A 20612-nucleotide genomic window follows, 5' to 3' on the forward strand; every position below is an offset into this window, starting at 1 on the left:
AAGCATTCTGGGAAATTTCTCTAGCCCTCGGTCAGCTAGTGTGCATCTGAAAACCCTCGCTCTGTAGGGCTAGATTCATACCCACAAGCCCTTGTTTTCCCCACTCCCCCTAGATGAAAAGAGGAAATGGGACACCACTACCCTCACAGGAACGTGCAAAATGTAGGGGTAGTGCTGAAAAGTAGGGGTAGTGGGGGGATTGGGACTGGACCTAACTGTGTTTGAGCTACAAAGCCTAATGTAATATTAGATGAGATACACCTTACTTTACTGAGAATCACTGACCATTGGGTTAAGACAGTATGCATTCTCATTTAACGTCACTGCGGCTCAATTTATGAATTTGGATTACCATCGGAGACGAATATCTACTACACAGAAATAGGTGGTGGTTTCTGTAACCATCAATTTGCCGCAGAGAGCGTGCGAGACAGAATGAGGTCAAACTGATCAGACTCCAAAGACAATAGATGGTAAATGCAGTGCACAACAGCAACTTAGATGAACTGTGATTCATAAAAATGCGATGTGAAACCACCAATATTGGAGGGAAAAGAAAGTCCATGTGAATAAAGCAAGGTAGTGGATAAATTAATTGTCATTGAAATTAGTGGTGTTGTAAACGCTGTCATTCTGATGATCGGATGATTTAAAGAGGCAGGAGACGTCTGACACTGAAATTAAGTGTGGAACATCTTTCAGGAGACTGGTCTGTAGCTAAGGATGCTCATTTGCGGCACCACACACTGTCTAGGGAAATGGAGGCATTTTTCTTTTTCTTTTTGTCAGCACTTACCTTTCATGCCTACTTTCATTTTTAGTGTATAAACATATCCCATACACAATTGTTTACATAGTTAGTGCATTGTCAATATCTAACTGCAACAGGGTTAGAGCATGTAAACGTTACAATGAAGAAGATTATCATCGTCTGCTGGTTTGGTGATTCTTTGTCTCACTTTTTCTCTGCAGCCTCCATTCGTCATTAGTCAGTGTTTCTCTGCAGAGCTCAGCCCAGTTCAGCCCAAAGGCTTTTATTGACACAGGATTTAACATGTGTCCCCAAACCAGGCTCCCACAGCACTGATCAATGTTTCTATTAATCAAGATGCCAACTCGCTCTCCCTGTGTCCTTCTTTACTTTAACTCTTTTTTTCTCTCACTTTGTCTCATTGCTTTTTCCTGTTTATCTTTAATGGTTCTTTTGATCTTGGTCCCAGAGAAACTGATCTCTTGGTTTCGTCTCTCTTTTGATGTCCATCATTTTTCTGCCTCTTTCCCTCCCTCCGACTCTGCAGCAAAAACTGGCCTTTACATGTGTGTCTTCCAGGCCTTTGAAAGATTAAGGGAGAGGAAAGTGGGATAGGTCGGGGAGGACGGAGAGTGAACTGAAAAAGGGAGAGCAAGTGAATGTTCTTATGTTTTTATCATCGTTTGTGGTGTTGTCGTTGCCTAAGGGTAAAAATTCAAAAAGTGTCATGGGCAAGATTCTGGTGGACTCCTGAATAACACAAAGCCTTTTTTGTTTTGGTGATCATAGGGCAGAGGAATACATTTACATAAAAGGGCTTAGCCTCAAGTTTCAGAATCCCTGTCCTGGGAATCTGCTAAATGGCTTCTGCTAAGATATTTAAAGATGCCCTGGTCAAATTTTGGTTTGGTCCTTTCCCTAATGTTTCCCCAATCGTTCATTAACGCAAAAGGAATTGCATAACAACAGCTCTGAAGAGGAGAGACACAAAGAAATCAGACAGGGACGGAAGAGCCATATCAGAGAAAGGCTGTGAATGTGTGATCTCAGTTTGTTTCAGTGGAAGGTGATAAAACAAAGTACCACATGTGTGAATGAGTTAAATATCCTGTGTATGAGGCGATTAGTTACATAAAGTACTGACCGTTTTTCACTTATTTGTGGAGTATGTGAGTATGTTCTACAAGTGAGAAACAAAGTTAAATCAATGTAAGGAAGAGTATATATATATATATATATATATATATATATATATATATATATATATATATATATATATATATATATCATTTAGGAGTCGGTAAAGCCATTTGGTATCAATTTAATTTCATCCATCAAAAGCTAGAGTCATAATCCTCAATATGTTTCAAAATTGTCGGAGGGTTTTCTTTTTGCTGGCCAGCTTAAGCCCCTTGCCTCCTTTAAAGCTGCTTTATGTTATTTTTTTCTTGGAAGTTATTTATAATGTAATCTAATTACAGATATGACATGACCTTATTTGTGACTGCATGCTGACTTTGCATTATTTTGAGTTTCAAATGATATATGTACTGTAAGTTTTCTAACAGCAGTTTGTGTCAAGAAAATGAGAATATGTGCTGAAAGAAACCTGTAATTAAAGTAAATTAGGAATGCAGTCTTTAAAAAAAGAGGACAGAAGGACTCCCTCAGTCATTTTGTAATTGTAGCCTGTGTCAAACAAGTAAACGTGTGTGTGCGTGTTGGGGAACAGGGGTGTATTCGTAAAAGATAAGCGTGTTTGTGGGACAGTGGGCTAGCAATGTTGAGTAGCACTGAGACGGTGCGCTTGTACTTGAGAGACAGAAATCGTATGATGAAGAGACCTCAGGCTGGCTTACTGAGAGAAAGAGAAAGAGGTCTCCCACAAAAATCCCTGGTGAGTCCAGAGTGAAGTAAGTTACAAGCTTTATTGATTTTGATGATGGTACCAGTACGAATGCGTACTTGTGCACGTGTTTCAAATTACACTGGGGAAGGATGATCTGTGCCATCTGTCTCCGACTCTTCTCACGGAGACACTAATTACAGGACTTCACACTTCACTCCACCATCCTCATCACTAGCTTGACTACACACACACACACACACACACACACACACACACACACACACACACACACACACACACACACACACACACACACACACACACACACACACACACACACACACACACACACACACGCGCACACACACACACACACACACACACACACACACACACACACACACACACTGTGAGATGTACACAGGTCAAGGATTGTGGGACTTCATCTACTTTCTGTATGTTTTCTTTACATCTTTGCATCTCTTTTTGTGTTTTCTACACGTATGTTCTCTTTTCTGACAATTATTTTCCAGATATTTCCTTCTTTTCTCTATCTCTTTTCCCTTTACCACCATATTTTGTTTTTCTCTTAAGATATTATTTCTCCTGTCATCAATTACTGTACACAGTAAATGCATCAGAAAGAAAAAATATATATTTTATTTTGATCAACTAAATGAAAAGAAAACAACAGTGCTTTTATACCTACATCTAAACAGAGACACAAAGAAGATAACAGACTGCAAGATGAGAAATTAGAGTGGGGAATCCTATCATACTCTTTGCCAGTGAGCACAACCTTTCATTAGCATAAATTCCAGGTCACCCACTTTCTCTGGCAAAGAATGGGCTGCCACAGTGGGAACATGGTCTCTCTGACATAAATTTGAGCTGCTCCGTGTGGTTGAGAAGCTGGCATGTTACTGTAGAAGACAAGCTTTTCATAGCAAGAGGGGATCAGGTCTTTTAACTGTCAAAGAATAAAAAAAGCATGTGTCTCTTTCTATATATCTGTTCACATAACTCTTTTCTTTTGTAGGGAACTATGGTGAAAGTGGGATGGAAGCGTTCAAGGACATGGCAGCCAAGGAAGGCATCTGTATTGCACACTCAGGTAAGTCTGAGGTCCTAATCACAATAAATCCAAAAACTTCATTCTTAATCATTATAGACTTTTAATTTTTAGTAAGAATGCAGTAATTTATTGTTCAATCAAACTCAAGAATATTACAACATTACAACAGTGCCAACATTTTTACACCCATTTTAAAGTTCTGCTTTTGCATGCAGAAGAGCACCACTGTCAAGCACTGTTTTGTCCATTTGCTACCTCTCACACCTATGGCTGTCAGCAACGACAGAATGGTGTTGAACATAATCTGAAATTATCTGCCGACGATATGCACCAAAGATAAAGGCATATCTCAAAATGACAGTCAATGCTTTAAGCATTGACTGTCAGGTTATGGACACCTAAGTGTAAGGAAATATATTTGTGCCACATAAAAAAAGCATCAAATCTTCTCCAGCAAGTGACAAAAACTGGCATACACACTTGTCATTAGAGTTACAGACTTGTGCTTGTCTGACATGTTTTCCCCAGGCAAAATCTGGAGCAATGCTGGAGAGCAGAGCTTTGATCGCCTGCTGGAGAGGCTGAGGGCGCACCTGCCCAAGGCAAGAGTAGTGGCATGCTTCTGTGAGGGGATGACTGTCCGCAATATCCTCATGGCTATGAGACGCCAGGGACTGGTTGGAGAGTTCCTTCTCATTGGCAGGTCAGTGGGATACAACATTGTGTTATCTCATTTTGGCTCTTCTACCATGAAAATGGTTTTCGGCACTTGTCTCCTGCAACTCGTATATACTCTTCTCTCAAAGGTTTGACTGAAGTGGACCAGCTAATGCTTGAATTTCATCATTTTTAATCCTCCGTATTTAATTATGATTGGATAAATGAACGGTAGTAGGTTAGTGGAATTTTTTAGGCAAATATGTGTTTTGAAGTGCAGATGCTGGGCTTTCATCTGCAATAGGCAGTTGTACGTGGGTAACTGTAAAATCTGAGATGTCTAGAGATGCTGTGGTTAGCTGGTTATTGATTACTCGTACAGAATTATTCAAATATCAACTATTTTGCCAACTGATTGGTAGCTGAAGCTCTTTTTGTTTTGTGTCCGAGAAAACAATATCTTTTATGATGTTGTGTTGTTCCCTGAGGTGAACATTTCAGCTGACAGCAATCATGTTGGACAAAGAGTTTTGAAATAATAGCCCAGCTGGACAATTGATGAAATATGAGCCAGTTGTCTGAAATGTTTTTCAGCCAAAATCCCAACAAATACAACCTCTTGATCATGTTATTTGCTGTTTTGTAGTTGTTGTTATGATATTAATAAACAATGATTGGAATACAGCGAATACTGTAATTGGATTACAGTTTCAGCGGTCATTTCAGTCAGTCTCGTTTGTGATCCGTTGTGTCAAACGAGTTTGTGATGTTTGCTGTGTTATTGTCGTGTTAAACGAAAAGCTGATTTTGAATTGATGATAATAATAAAAGTTATAAAAAGACTTGTCACATAAGTCTCTGTGAGACAAGAAGCTGATTCAGGTAGACCGTTAAAGGCAAGGATCTTGTTGCTGTTTATACAAAAATTTACCTAAAAATATCTTGTTACGAGCTGGATTTCACTTTAAATCTTATTTGCATCCAGATATGCTTCTGGCAAAATTCATTTGTAAAAACAAACTCTCAAAAGAATGATTTTCTTCCCTTTTTAGTCTGCATCTGTGCAGGGGTCTGAAAGCCGCATCAAAGCCTCTTGAGCTTTGCTTGTCATGCCAGGTGTGAAATTATCAGAATATGAATAATAAATGTTGCACCTATGCCAGCCAATACACAGAGAACAAAATGGATTCTGGATAGACTGGAAACAGAATAATGTGATTAACATCAAAATAGTAAAATCTAATTCTTTTTAATTCTGCTTCTCCCTCCAGAGATCATTGCTGTGTAATTAAATCATCGTAGCGACAGCATGTGTATCGTCGTCGTAAACATGATGCTCATTATCATCTCAGTCATCTTCCTCATCATCATCCTCATCATTCATCATCATCATTACGCTCTCCATTAGTTTCATCACCGTTGTCTAAGGATTGAGGTAAAGTTTTAAACTGCTTTACATCTGTTGTTTCTCTCTCTTATTATTAGAGATGAAAGTGTGGGAAAGGTCTGGTAGGAGAATCCTGAGTAGCCACAGAACTAAAGGAGTGGATTAATCATTTAAACTTTGATAAAGTGTTACAGGGTGATATTTTTCAATGTTTTGACTGAACATGGTACAGAAGATTTTTATTCTTCTAAAGAAAAAAAACAACAATGAAAAAGTGCAATGTTGGAAAAATAAATGAAATACTTATATACGTAAAACACCAACTAAGGGACTCTGACTTGCCACGCCAGAGGGTTTGTAGTACAAAGCCACATGTGAGGTTGTCTGTGGAAAAATTATTTTGACGTTACTGGGCAAGCTGTGTATTTATTTATCATGAACAAACTACAACCAATCCGATCGACAAAGCTTAGCATGTAGGAGACTCAAAGTTTTTAGGGACCATTTGGGAGAGAGTTACAAAAACATTTCCTCAGAGAAAAGTCATTATAATTTAGGGCTTTGTCCTTCATTCATCTGCTCAACATCTCTGATGTAACTAATACCTCATTATAGCAGCATGTATTCCTCTTCAAGAGCCACAATTAAGATGTTTTATTGCAAATGTTATGAGAAAGCCGGGTGTGGAAGCGTGTACAATTAAAGTACTTCTTGCAAACACTTTACTTATTTGTTTTTAAAATCGTAAGTTACCCCAGAACATGTTGGCTGACAGAGCTGAAATCCAATCAGTTTAAATCAACCTCGGTTTCCACAAATTGTGCACCACCATCCTGATACTACAGAGCATGCTCATAGATTCTTACTATTTCCGTCACTTCAGAGTTTCTTCAGCATAGCAAATGCTTACTTCTGTTGAAGTTCTGTTTCATGTTTTATTTCTTGCAAGTAGATAGTTTTTGCAGTACATCTTGGAGTCCTACATCTCTAGACAGTGAGCTATGATTAGGTGAGTTAATCGGAATCTACCCTCATTAGCATCTAAATCATAAATGGACTTCAATTACAAATTGGACATGGTCATGGGTGGGTGCCCTGCTCACTAAGGGGCTGTGGAGGATGTTCAGATGAACCCTGTCGTGCAGACACCCATTTAATAGCAGAATAATTACATTAGAGGAGCAAACAGATGTTATTAAAGTAGATTATTAATTTTTCCTGGGGGGATGGTTATGAAATACTTCAAGATCTCTACATCTTAAAAGTGAATATTTTAGTATTTAAAGAGGCTTATGTATCATATAGCCCATAAGACTTTACTGTCAGTACGCTGTTTCATTGTAATTTATGTGTCTGACTTGCTGCTACCAATTTTGCCTGGTTTAATTTTTTTTTTCATGTTGTTAGATTTAATTTTGATCCTTTCTGTCCTGTCATTATGAATTATTTTTCAAGAAGGTGGTGAAAAGTGCGTGTTTCCATCCAGCTGTCATGCAAATCATAAACAAGCTTTTTAAGAAACTTTTTATTAGGGAGGAAAAAAAAGAGAATTTATTGCCTTGGCTGTATAAGAAAGAAAATTGGATAGGGGTCCTCAGGAGGTCTTCTAAACAGAATATGTGGTTAGTCAGAGTATTAGACCTGTTAATTCCCTGCAGCTGCTAAAAGATCATTGTGTATGTGATTAGTCATGTGAGTAAAAGATTTTATACATTAGAGCTAATTGACAAAAGAGAATCCAAATCAACCGTTATTCATATTAATTAGTCCATGGGCCAGAGCCCAAAATTTCACTGGTCAGTACCACTCAAGGTGACCAAACTTGCTTATAATTTTTGAAAATATCCATGTCTGTAGATTATATTTTGGTATGATAACCCTTCCTGAGTGGTAGCTGGATCATAGTTATCAGCTCATGAAGTTACCCACCCCCTTCAGAAAATTACATTTTAGATGCTGCTGCATATCCTGGTTTAGACTCACACTGCAAAAACTCAAAATCAACAAGAATATTTGTCTTATTTCTAGTTAAAATGTCTCAAAATAAATCTCATTACACTTAAAACAAGACTCATCACTGGAAAAAAATACAATTTTCACCTGTTTCAAGTAGATTTTCACTTAGAATAAGTAGAAAAATCTGCCAGTGGAACAAGATTTTTTTGCTTGTAATGAGAAGATAAATCTTGTCCCACTGGCAGTTTTTTCTACTTATTTCAAGTGAAAATTTACTTGAAATAGGTGAAAATTGTCAAATAAGTTATTTTTCTGGTAACGACTCTTATTTTAAGTGTAATGAGATTTTTTGACTAAAAATGGGACATTTTAACTAGAAATAAGACAAATATTCCTGGTAAGACTTTGAGTTTTTGCAGTGCATGTACAGAATATCTGTCAATATGTCACAATATTGTCTTGGTATCATTTTAAAGGGGACCTTTTAAGCATTCATTCAAGCTAAGATGTGATACATTTCCTGAATCATTATGGTCCTGTGAGTATTCCAATTTTTGTATCTCTGTTGTTCGTAGATGACACAGGGCTAAAAGATAGTATATCATTTAGGCGGAAATTGTGTAAAAATGTGTGTTGTTTATATTTTAAAGAGCTGCAGTGACCTCGATGTTGGTCAGAAAGATTCACATCTTAGCTTGAATGAATGCTTAAAATGATACCAAAGACAATATTGTGAAACATTGACAGATATCCTGTACATGAGTCTAAACCAGGATATGCACCAGCATCTAAAATGTAATTTTCTGAACTTCATGAGCTGATAACTATGATACAGCTGCCACTCAGGAAGAGTTATCATACCAAAATATCATCTACAGACATGGATATTTTCAAAAATTATAAGCAAGTTTTGTCACCTTGAGTGGTACTGATAACTGGTCTGGCCCATCGACTAAATTAGGGCCCGAGCACTTACAGTGCGAAGGCCTCATTGCATCTGTAGGAATTTTTTTTTTCTTTTTCCGACGAAAGGAAGGCCTTTTTGCCCCCCTAAACTTGCCCCCAAAAGTCACCAAATTTTGCACGCAAGCCAGGCCTGGCGAAAAATTTGATTGGTTTGCCTTAATGGGCGTGGCAAGATGGCTCAACAGCGCCCCCTAGAAAACTTTGTGCCTCAAGCCCCACAATACGGTTTGACATACATGCACGGAAATCGTTACACACCTGTATCATGTTGCAACTTAAAGAAAAGCCTCTTGGCGCCATGGCCAAAACCGAACAGGAAGTCGGCCATTTTGAACATTTTGAATTAATCGTGTAATTTTGGCGCAATTTATGCCATGTCTTCGGTCGTTAATACGCCCGAACCATAATGTGCACCCAGGTGTGTTATACATCAAAATGTGCGTCTCGATCCTGCGACGACGCACATTACTTTTCTCAGTCAAAAGTGTTACCGTGGCGACGATAGATGCCAAAAAGCGCGCCCCCACTTCATCTAGTTGGTCTATATTTGATAGTTCCTAATTTCTGCTATAACTTTTGAATGGTTTGATATAAAGACTCGTGGGTGGTGTCATCGGACTCGGTATTGAGTACTTGACCTTCATTGGCATGAATTAGCCCTGCCCCTTTTTTCTTATTGGTCGATATGTGATAGTTCCTATTTTCTGCCATAACTTTTGAATGGTATGACATAAAGAGTCGTGGGTGGTGTCATCGGACTCGGTTTTGAGTACTTGAACATAATTGCTGCAAATTAGCCCCGATCCTTTTTCTGATTGGTCTATATTTGATATATCCTATTTTCTGCCATAACTTTTGAATGGTATGACATACAGAGTCGTGGGTGGTGTCATTGGACTTGGTTTTAACTCCTTCACCTTAATTGGTGCAAATTAGCCCAGCCCCTTCCTCTGATTGGTCGATATGTGATAGTTCCTATTTTCTGCAATAACTTTTGAATTATTTGACATAAAGACTCGTGGGTGGTGTCATCAGACTCAGTTTTGAGTCCTTGAACATAATTGCTGCAAATTAGCCCCGCCCCTTCATCTGATTGGTCGATATCTGTTAGTTCCTACTTTCTGCCATAACTTTTGAATGGTTTGATATAGAGAGTTGTGGGTGGTATCATCCGCTAAATGTCCGTCCTGAAGAATCTACATGCAAGTCATACAAGCGCGTCCACTGCAGCACGCCTGAACGTGCACAAGGGTTTTTGAAAAAAAGTCCCAATGGCCTTTTTTTCAAAATTATAATTTTGTCATGTGCACTGTAAAGGTCTTTTTTTCTTTTTTTTTTAATGGGTAGTTGGTGTTTGAAATACTTCTGCATCTCCACATCAAATCATGAGGCTATCTAGCACATCACCGGAAACCTTTATCACACACCCACCCACACAGACACACATGCAGCTACACTCAACACAGACACAGTTTCTGTCTAAAGATATTGATTCTTTCGGCCCTATAATTCTTTGTGGCGCCAGAGGGCTACGGACCCATTAATGAGTAGCTGGTCTGAGATAAATATCTGTTACCATATGGGACACATAGATACCACCTGACTCTCTCCTTATGTACAATGATGAGCCTGAGCACTAATGCATCTTTTGTCATGTCATTACTTTTAAAGTGATTCTGTTTTAATTGTCTTCATAAAGAAGATCCACTCGTTAACCGAAACTCAGATGAGGTTTTATTTAAGACCTCACCTGAAACCTAAAACCTAAGTAAGATCTTATTTTCAAATCATGCTTGTAGTGTAGAAGAGTTGATAGTAGATATGAATCATCATGTGGTGCTGGTGCAAATAATGTTCCTGTATGTTTTGGCCTGGCTTTAGTTTGTAAATGTGCATTCTCTTAGTTCCTGCTGTTATTGAATATGGTGCAGCTTTTCACCATATTTAATGCAATGTAAATATACCTGATTTTTTTATTTCCTTTTTATAATATGTTAAAAACAATGGACAAAAACTATGTAAAGATGCATGGATTTAGTGCATTTCTTTAAATTTGGCAATTTTGTTAAATTTTGGTTAAGCTGAAAGAAAGACAACACAGCTGAATGAAATGAAAAACAATTGTTTGAATCAAAAGTCAAGCAGACTCTCTCTGGAGATCATCCCGCACAAGTCTCTGCACCCCTTCTGTCTGCTGTTGCCATGGAAATTTCCCCTGCCATATTTGGATGAATCGAGCATAGCAGCAGGGGTGATACTGCATGTGGCGCATACACATGTGTTTATGTGAATGGAAATGTGCATGTGTGGGAGCTCTATCTATATTTGTGAGTATGACTGAGTCAGAGAGTGTGTACTGTTTGCCAATGTTTCTCTGTCACCAAACATTCCTATCGACAGCACCTTTAACTGCATTGATCCCTCAGAATTAGGACTTGTGATATATTCATGACCTTCTACATTGTTTATATTCGTCCTTCATCATTGTGTTCTTCTTAATACAGTTTTGGAAATGTTTTTTCTTTCCTTATCTTTTACACATTACACATTTTCCCCTCACTCATTTAGGGCTTTATCTTGTCATCTCTCGCTCACTGTGTCCCTTTCTGAATCCAGTCGCTTACATTGTGTCAGACCGTGTTATATATGATGGAGAATTTGATCTGATTGTTTATTTGAGGTCAGACTCCTGCAAGTGTTCCACTTCACACCACAGCTGTGGAAGATGGCACATTATTGTATTTTCAAACTGAGAAAAATTGGAAAGAGACATGCCATAATGAAACGTCTGAGTGACTCAAGATGTCTCGAAGCAGCCTGTGTTTAAAATAGATTTTCAAGGATACACCTGTATATACTGAGATGCTATGAAATAGTCAGTGAAGGTACGGCATGGAATTGACAAGGAGTGAAGGAGGGACCAGAGTGAGAAAGAGAGGAGGAAGGTGATTGAAAGGAGAGGAAATAAGCAGTTGAGGGCAGAGCAGGGAGCAGACTGCGTTTGGCACTCATATGTCAGCACACCAAAAGATCTCTTCTCAGACATGAAAAGTAAATCACCCACAGTAGCAGTGTAATATACACATGACTGCATTCTTGATGAACCACACAGGTGTTAATACACACATACACTCTGCACGCATATGCACATGTAGTCTGTTTGAGCATATTAATAAACTTCAGATTGTGTAATGTTTTGTAGTAGCACAGTATTGTACCCTTGATTAAAACAACTTGCTTAATGTTATTTAATCGGTGCAGTGATGGAAATGAATTGTGCTCATATTTTCATTGCTTTGCAAGAAACGCTGCTTATAATTAAACTCAGTGTAATTAATGTTTTTCATGTGGGATAGTACATGTGTAATTATCTATAATCAGAATTTGTTTTTACACTGGTTGTAGAACTTCATTCATGCACATATGGGAAACTGCAGATGTATTTCAGTGTATAAAGTGTTAGATTTTGCTTGTTTAACAAGTAAGTAGGGCCTGTATGGTGTATTGTTAAATGTAAAGGTAGTCAGAGATCGCACTTTGCACACATGATGCACTGGAAAATTGTTACAATAACCCTGAGATTAAAGCATCAAGAAAAATCTTGAATCAGGTCCAAAATATTGTTATTGCTATACAATTTTTGTCTAATTAGAAGTGTAAGAAGTAATCAAGCATTTCTAATCGCACTTCCATTTAAAAACATTTATTGATTCTTTGGGGGATTGAGTGATCTAAGTTGATCTGTGTGTCAGTTTACTTGATCTTTAGAAAAATGCTAAATTTACACTGGTCATATTATGTAAAATATTTGGTGCTAAAGTCCTAAAACCATATCCAGACCAGCATCTCTTCCACTTCCTTCAGTAATTTAATGCAGTTTTCTTATTTGTAGCTGCAGGGGCATAGTTGGCATTTACGTACATCACATCTACCAATGTTAATGTGTATCAGTGTGTAAGCATGAGTTCATGACAAGCTGTGGATTTTAAAGGAGACATAGATATATTTTGCCCCTTTTTCTAAGTTAACACAGTTTCCTCAGGTCTTAATGAAATAACTGTAACATGCCTTGACCAAAAGAGATATGGTACATAAGCTTCCATTTCAACATGTTTCAGCTCCGTTCATAAAGTAGCAGCCAGTTTTAGGGGGTGGAGTCAGACACAAAAATAGACCCCGCCCCCTTTCCTCCAGTAGGGGTGGCTCCTGTGAATAGATGGTTCATCTTCCCACTTCAGAAGGACAACTAACACAGCAAGGTGTGAAATTTGGTGGCTATAAAGGTGTGGATGCGGAGTGTTTCTACTCTGATCTGGGTCTGTGATGTCATAGTACAGATCTGAACATCCTACTCAGTGGCGATAGCCCCTTTTACATGAACAAATACCCTCCGTTTAACACTCAAATCTAGCGTGTCGTCTGTCCCTTTTACATTGATTTACACGGGTCGAGCTGTCCCCGTGAATATCTCGCCTTTGAGGGGTACAGTTAATCACTGGTCAGGCTTAATGTAAACAGAACTAATGCGGGGTGGTGGGTCGTGGGTGAGATTTGTTGATGACAAGACAAGGATGTCCGCGAGCTCCTCATCCTCAGAGCAGCGGACGTCATAAAGTATATTACAATCTGCAACTGGTTGCTAAAATGACACAGTGGCTTTGCAAGACAAGAAACTCAGGTGATTAACAAACTGAAGAGCCTCGAAAGAAGTTATTTGCCTCAATAAACACAACAGCAGGCGTGGCAGAGGGGGACTGCTGGTTATATTTGTGCAACACGATTTGTAAGAAGTCGCTAGTTAATCCTGCTGTTATTCAGCATCGACCGGCTACCCGCTCCATCTCCTGCATCAGCCAGCTGTTCTGATTTTGGTGAAGCCAGTGAGGCTGACCAAGCAGACAGCAGGCCCTCATGTTTCGTAGTACCACTCGATAACACCTCCCGACTCACATTCTCTCACCTCAACTTGGCTTCAGGCGCCGGAGAGGCCATAAAACCCCTTGAGTTTACATTACCCAACGCACGTTAAACACGCCTTCATCATCCAGGGATCATAGCAGAGTCTAATATAAAAACACATGTAGTTTCAGACTGAGGTCTCCCAAAAGTTAGTAACAGGCAGAGGTTAATGTGGGGCAAGGTTCTGAATAATTAAAACAATATTGTCAACATTTAAGACAATGATACTCCTTTGTTGTTCTTTTCCTGCTGTCAAATACCTTATACTAAGAAGTGTGCCTCTAAGATTTGTTTTTTCAAGCTCGTCAGAGACAAGAGCTGTCATCACTTGTCAGTTTCACCCAGTTAGTTTACAGTGTTGATGGGAAAATAATGGCAAGTTATGTTATGTTGTGAAAAACAGGTGCATCAAATGAGTAACAACATAAGATATGTACTGAATTTCTTTTTGTCTTTTGGTGAGATTTACTTTCACACTTTAAAATAAAGCAGGAGAGATCTCACTTACCAGTGTAACACAACGCTTTAGTTGTTTCTGTTTCAGACTGAGGGACCATTCCTCTGCATTTTAGAACAATGAGGCCTTAAACCAGCTCCACATGAAAAACCACAATACTTTCAAAACACAGTTTGTGAATTGTGAAACTTTCATTCTCTTTGTGAAAATATATAATATGGCCATTTCCATTACCTTTCACTTGTCCAAATATGAGAGATATTTTGTCAAACCAGAATTGTTTTATCAAAAATAATCAATACTCTTTTTTTTAGATTTGTTTAACCGTCAGACTTTTCTCAGTCGTAGTTCCTGTCTCAATTATTACTATATCAAATAGTCTATATATTTTAGTCGCACGCACGCACATATCCTGTATATCAGTGGTCCCCAACCTTTTCTGAACCGCGGACCGGTTTAGTGTCTGACAATATTTTCACGGCCCAATCTAAAGGTGTAGCTGATAAAAACTAAATAAAATGACAAGATCGGCATTAAAAAAATGTGGTATTTTCTCTATAGTAATAATAATAATAATAATAATAATAATAATAATAATAATAATAATAATAATAATAAAAAATAAAACATAATTTTCGAAAAAATAAAATAAAATAATGGAAATTGTAAATTAACTTTTAATATGAGTATTTCTATAAATGTGTTTTTATGTTTGTTTTCTCATTAACGTTATTTAAAGCCAGGCTTTTATTTTGTTATCTACTAAGGAGACCGATATTTAGCGCTTTTATTTTGAAGGCGTCTCACTGAGACCTCGTAAACTTCCGCCGCTTCGGACTTTAACGGTAAAAGTTTAACGGCAGTAGAAAGTGTGTCTGAAAGACTAAACTAGTGTCAGGAATGCTAAAGTGGAGCCTAACTGACACAAAAAGCACCTGCTGATAAGGATTTGTTTTCTTTGCAAATTTTATGCTGTATTTATGTCCAGCTTGAGTTTGGTTGCCATGGTTACTCATGTATTGGGGTTAACGGTAGCCGACTGAGCAGCTGTGTCGGTCTGTATTTAAGTTAAATGAAACTTATATGAATGTAGAAAAACTAACTCTATTTTATTTTATTCCTTTATAGCTCTTACGGTGTGTTTGCAGTGTATTTACATCCAAGGAATAAAAACATTGTGAACCATCGGTTTGAGAGTCAACCATCATCATTCGGGGCTACAGAAATTATTTTTTCTTTCTGTGCGGCCCGGTACCAAATGACCCACAGCCCAGTACCGGGCCCCGGCCCGGGGGTTGAGGACCCCTGCTGTATATATATCCTCATGAGGTGGGTCAGTCGATGTCTCACTCTTGGCATATACTGTACAGGGTGATGTTATCTATTGGCCCTTTTGGACTAGTCCTTACTCGGCCCGACTCGGCTCGTCACGCCTCTACCCGTTTTGTCCCCGTTTGTTTTTCCACAGCCAGGGGAGAAGTGGGCAGGTTGGGGTGAAGCTGCTGTGACGTACTCGATTGCGCAACCGCTTTGTTCATGTCGGCGCTGATCAGAGTCAGCTGGAGCCGCGAGCGGCTGAGAGTAAAACAGCCCGTCTACATCCCTTTTTTAATTCTCTCCTCAGCCACCAGGTTTATGAACATCTGCACCTCAGAGTTGGATCACCAAACAGACATTTTGCGCTTTATAATAAAATCGCTGCGAGCCGCGAGTCGCGAGTCGCGCTCGCGCTGACTCCCGCTTCCTGATTCAAACGTCTGACGCCCCCGCCCCCGACCAATCAGTGGCACGGAGGGTGATGACGGCCCCCCCCCCGACCAATCACTGGCGCGGAGGGTGGTGACGTCAGAAATAGTCCCGGCTCAGCCCGGATAGAACCTCGCCAGAATGGTTACAGAAATAGTATCGGCTTGGAGCGGCTCTACCCGTCTCAGCCCCGAGTGCAAAAGCGCAAGACGGGGCCGTGGCGGGTAGAACCGAGCTGAGGCGGGACTAGTGGAAAAGGGCCATATGAAGAGGAGCAGGCTGATCATCGCTCCACTTCTGAACTGGTATACATAACGACTCTTTGTGATGATCTGGCTGAGAGGGTTCAGGCCTGTGCAGAACAGCAGTGGGGACAGAGCATCTCCTTGGTATATGCCTCACTTGATGGTGACTTGTGCAATTGGCTTTGAGTTGACCTCCAGAGTAGTCTTCCACAGACCCATCGAGTTCTTGATGAAGGCTCTCAGTGTCCTGTTGATGTTGTACAGTTCCAAACATTGCAGTATAAACAAGTATGGCATTGAGTCATAGGCTTTCTTGTAGTCATCCAGGCAGTGCAAAGGTTGGTTTGCAGTTTGCAGTCCTTGGCAACTGCCCTGTCCCAGGAGCTGGTGCTTAGCTCCTCCCTGCCAATTGCCTTCTGAGCTGCGCTTATATGAGGAACCATGTGCCGACTTGTCTTGGTCACTATGATGCCTGACAGGAACTTCCATGTTGTGCAGAGGCAGGTGATTGGCAGGTAGTTGCATGAGGACTGTGCAGCCTTGGGTTAGACTTTCGGGGTTGGTTCCATGGGTGAGCTGCTGGTTTATTTACACTGCTTTATGCTCATGGAGTGCAGTCAGTATATTTTGCCAGTAGGCGTGGATCCTGTCCATGTCTGGTGCTGTCTAACTCTTCATACCTGATGTTCTCAGATGTCTCCTATTGTGGTGGTGACTGGGTCTTGTTCTGGGAGATTACTGTGGTCAGCTCTACTAACCATAGGGCATAATTGTCATGTATTGCCTCCTTCTCCCATACGCTTTTCCAGTATTCCCCAGTCTCAGCCTTGGGTGGATTGATTGTCATGTTATCCCCGTGCCACTGAGCGCACATCTTGGCTGGTTCAGTGGAGAAAATCCTATTGATTCTCCTAACTTCAACTTTGGATGTGTACCTTCTTAGAAGGTACACATCCAAAAGCCTGTGAGTCTTTACTTGGCAGTTTCCTGTGCCTTAGGTACAGAGAATTTGTGATATTTATTAGGCAGTTTTTTCTTAATTACACCTTCAAATTGTTAGAACAACTGGTTTACTTCTCTCTGTGCTGCCTTGGCCTTAGTTTCCAGCCTTCTCTGCCATGAAGGTCTCTGTCCGGGAGGAAAAAGTCACCCTGGAGAAACGCCACACTGGTTAAAGCACAGAGAAGGGTATGTAGACAAGCAGAATGCAGGTGGCGCAAAAACAAACTTCAGGTATATTACAACATTTATAAAGAGAGTCTTCACAACTATAACCAGAAACTGAAGAATGCTAGGCAATCGTATTTTTTAAAGATTATCGATAGAAACAGTAATAATGCTCGCACACTGTTTTCTGTGGTAGGCAGACTGACAAACCCCACAGCCTCAATCCCCCCTGAACTGTTGTCTGAAAAGGCATGCAATGACTTTGTTTCCCTTTTCACAAACAAAATATTACAGATAAGACAAGCAATGTGCAGCTCCAACCCAGGAATGATAACACTCTGGCCTTCCCGTCCTCTAGTAAAGCTGGGACAGTAGATTATACAACCCTAATGGAAACGGTTTCAAAATTAAAGCCCACAACATGCTGTCTTGATATTCTGCCTTCAAACTTTTTTAAAACAGTTTTTAACTGCATGGCTCCGGATGTATTGCAGATAATAAATATTTCTCTTCAAACAGGCCAGTTTCCCCAGGCCTTGAAAACTGCAGTAATAAAACCTCTTCTAAAAAAATCAAATCTGGATGATACAACACTTAGTAACTATAGGCTAATATCAAATCTGCCATTTTTGGGGAAAATCATAAAAAAGGTCGTTTTCCAACAAATCCATGCTTTTATGATGCAAAACAACCTCTTTAACACATTTCAGTCTGGATTTCGGCCACACCACAGCACTGAGACTGTACTCATCAAAGTCTTAAATGATATTGATCTGAATAATGATGTAGGCAAATCCTCTGTTCTGGTATTACTGGATCTCAGTGCTGTATTTGTCACAGTTGATCATACCATTCTTCTCAGCAGACTGGAAAAGTGGGTGGGACTTAACGGCACTGTGCTTCAATGGTTTAAATCTTACTTGCAAGATAGGGCCTTTTTTGTGTCAATTGGAAACCATGAGTCTGAGAGAACTAAGATCACATGTGGGGTTCCTCAAGGGTCCATTCTCCGACCGCTTCTATTAAACATCTATATGCTACCGCTAGCTCAGATTATGGAACATCACAACATTTCCTACCATACTTATGCCAATGACACACAGCTTTATATTTCAGTGTCACCACATGACTACAGTCCCCTGATCTCATTGAGTAACTGTATTCACCAAATCAATGAGTGGATGTGCCAGAATTTTCTCCAGCTAAATGCAGAAAAGACAGAGGTGATCATTTTTGGCCCTGAAAATGAAAGGGAAAAGATGAGCGCTCACCTTGGCTCCATGTCGTTGACAGCTGCAAATCAAGCCAGAAATCTTGGTGTAATTATTGACTCAGACCTGAACTTCAACAGCCATCTAAAGTTTATCACTAAATCTGCCTACTACCACCTAAAAAACATTGCTAGAATTAAGGGGATTCTGTCTAAACAAGACTTGGAAAAACTTATTCATGCATTCATTTTCAGTCGGTTGGATTATTGCAATGGCATCTTTACAGGCCTTAACAAGAAATCTATCAGGCAGCTGCAGCTGATCCAGAACGCTGCTGCCAGAGTCCTTAAAAACACCAGGAAACTGGACCATATTACACCGGTCATGAAATCACTACACTGGCTTCCAGTGGGTCAAAGGATAGAGTTTAAAATCTTACTGCTGGTCTACAAAGACCTGAATGGTCTTGGACCAGAATACATGTTTGATCTGTTAGTTCCCTATGAAGCTCCAGACCCCTGAGGTTCATCTGGATCTGGTTTGTTGTGGTTCCCAAGAACCAGAACCAAGCAAGGTGAGGCAGTTCAGTTATTCTGCTCCTCACCGGTGGAACAAACTTCCTAGACGTGAGGTCTGCTCCAACTGTCAGCTCCTTTAAATCAGGTTTAAAAACATTACTGTTTACTGAAGCGTACTCTTAGATTAAATACTTACCTGCTGTACTCTACTGCCCTTATTTTTAACAACTTGTGCTTTTTATCATTTTACCTCTTTTCTTATCATTTTATTTAATTTATTCGTTATTTAAGTGTACTCTTAAATTAGCAACCTTTGCATTTATTATTTTACCTTCTTTTCTCATAATTGTATTTCATTTTATTTGCTATTTACTGTCTAATTATGTCTTGCCGCTTTTAATGTTGATGTAAAGCACTTTGAATCACTTTGTGTTGAATTGTGCTATATAAATAAACTTGCCTGCCTTGCCATATTTGCATCTTCTAGCAGACTTTCAGAAGGTACTCTATCTCTTAAGGCTGAAATATGGTTCTGCGTCAAAACGACGCCGTGCCTACGGCGTGTGGTTTGGGTCGACGCAGACGACACGCCGTCACTGACGCCGTCACTGACGCCGTCACTGACGCCGTCACTGACGCCGTCACTGACGCCGTCACTGACGCCGTCACTGACGTGCACCTCCCGAAAATTGTAACTACGCGTCGAGCGACGGAGACCACACGCAGACGGAGAGGGCTGTGATTGGTTCACTTGGAAGCGAAGCATTTCCGGTTTCCCGTTTGAAGCAGTAGTGAACTTCCAGGGCTCTTTTCTTCGTGTATGTGTGATTTTTTTTGTTTTGTTTTTTTGCACAATAGTTGTCCTTATCTCTTTGATTTACTGTGACCGGAAAAAGTCGGATAAACCATTCAGAAAAAAGATCGCTAACTAGCGGCCGCGGGGGGTACTGCACCGCAACGAAATGGAGTGACGGAGAAGTCCGAAGGGTTCAGCACGGCGTCACGGCTGCGGCGTGTGCTCTGCGTTGGTGTGACGCAGAACCTTAATTCAGCCTTTAGCCATGTCAGGGGTCATGTCAGCTTAAGTCATCCAGCTTTGGATCTTGCTTCTCAGGTCTTCTGCCCTTGTGTTATCTCCTTCGGTTATCGGGGCATTTTGATGGGGCTTGGTTCCCATATTCCGAGGGTTGGGACGAGGAAATATCCCCCCTGATGTTGTGTCCTGGCGCCCTCTTGCCATAGCATTGTTGTTGTACCTCATCAATCTCTATTTGAAATATCAAGTTCCGCTTCCGGTTGTTGAAACACTGAGCCACCAGGTGTTTCTTGGTTAAGCCGGATGTTTTATGTTTGTCCAGTAACATACACTTGGCATGGGGCAATTATTTTATATATATATATATATATATATATATATATATATATATATATATATATATATATATGATACATATGATTTTTTTCTAGAAAGCATACATTGCATTTTGGTTATTGGCATTTCTTTTATTGCACATGATTCTCCATTCCCATGATTTTGATGAATGAAGGGATTCAGGAAAGGGCTTTGGATTTCTTTGTTCTTTGCTGCCAGAAGTGTCAAACATTGTTCAAGGACTACTCTTCACATTTCAAACTCCAATAAAACTCTACTTGACGTTCATTTTCCAT

At 39.9% G+C, this 20612-nt stretch overlaps 1 protein-coding gene across 2 annotated transcripts in view; it reads left to right on the forward strand.

Moving 5' to 3' along the window:
- grm5b (glutamate receptor, metabotropic 5b) overlaps positions 1-20612 on the forward strand; it is a 71445-nt gene that overhangs the window by 14550 nt on the left and 36283 nt on the right. For both annotated transcript variants that reach the window (XM_061719233.1, XM_061719234.1), the window contains exons 5-6: positions 3640-3714; positions 4204-4378. In XM_061719233.1, coding sequence (XP_061575217.1) covers positions 3640-3714; positions 4204-4378 — 250 coding nt within the window. The remainder of the gene's footprint in view (positions 1-3639; positions 3715-4203; positions 4379-20612) is intronic.

The sequence above is a fragment of the Cololabis saira genome, chromosome 4 (assembly GCF_033807715.1).
Source record: "Cololabis saira isolate AMF1-May2022 chromosome 4, fColSai1.1, whole genome shotgun sequence".
In the NCBI taxonomy this organism is placed as follows: Eukaryota; Metazoa; Chordata; class Actinopteri; order Beloniformes; family Belonidae; genus Cololabis; species Cololabis saira.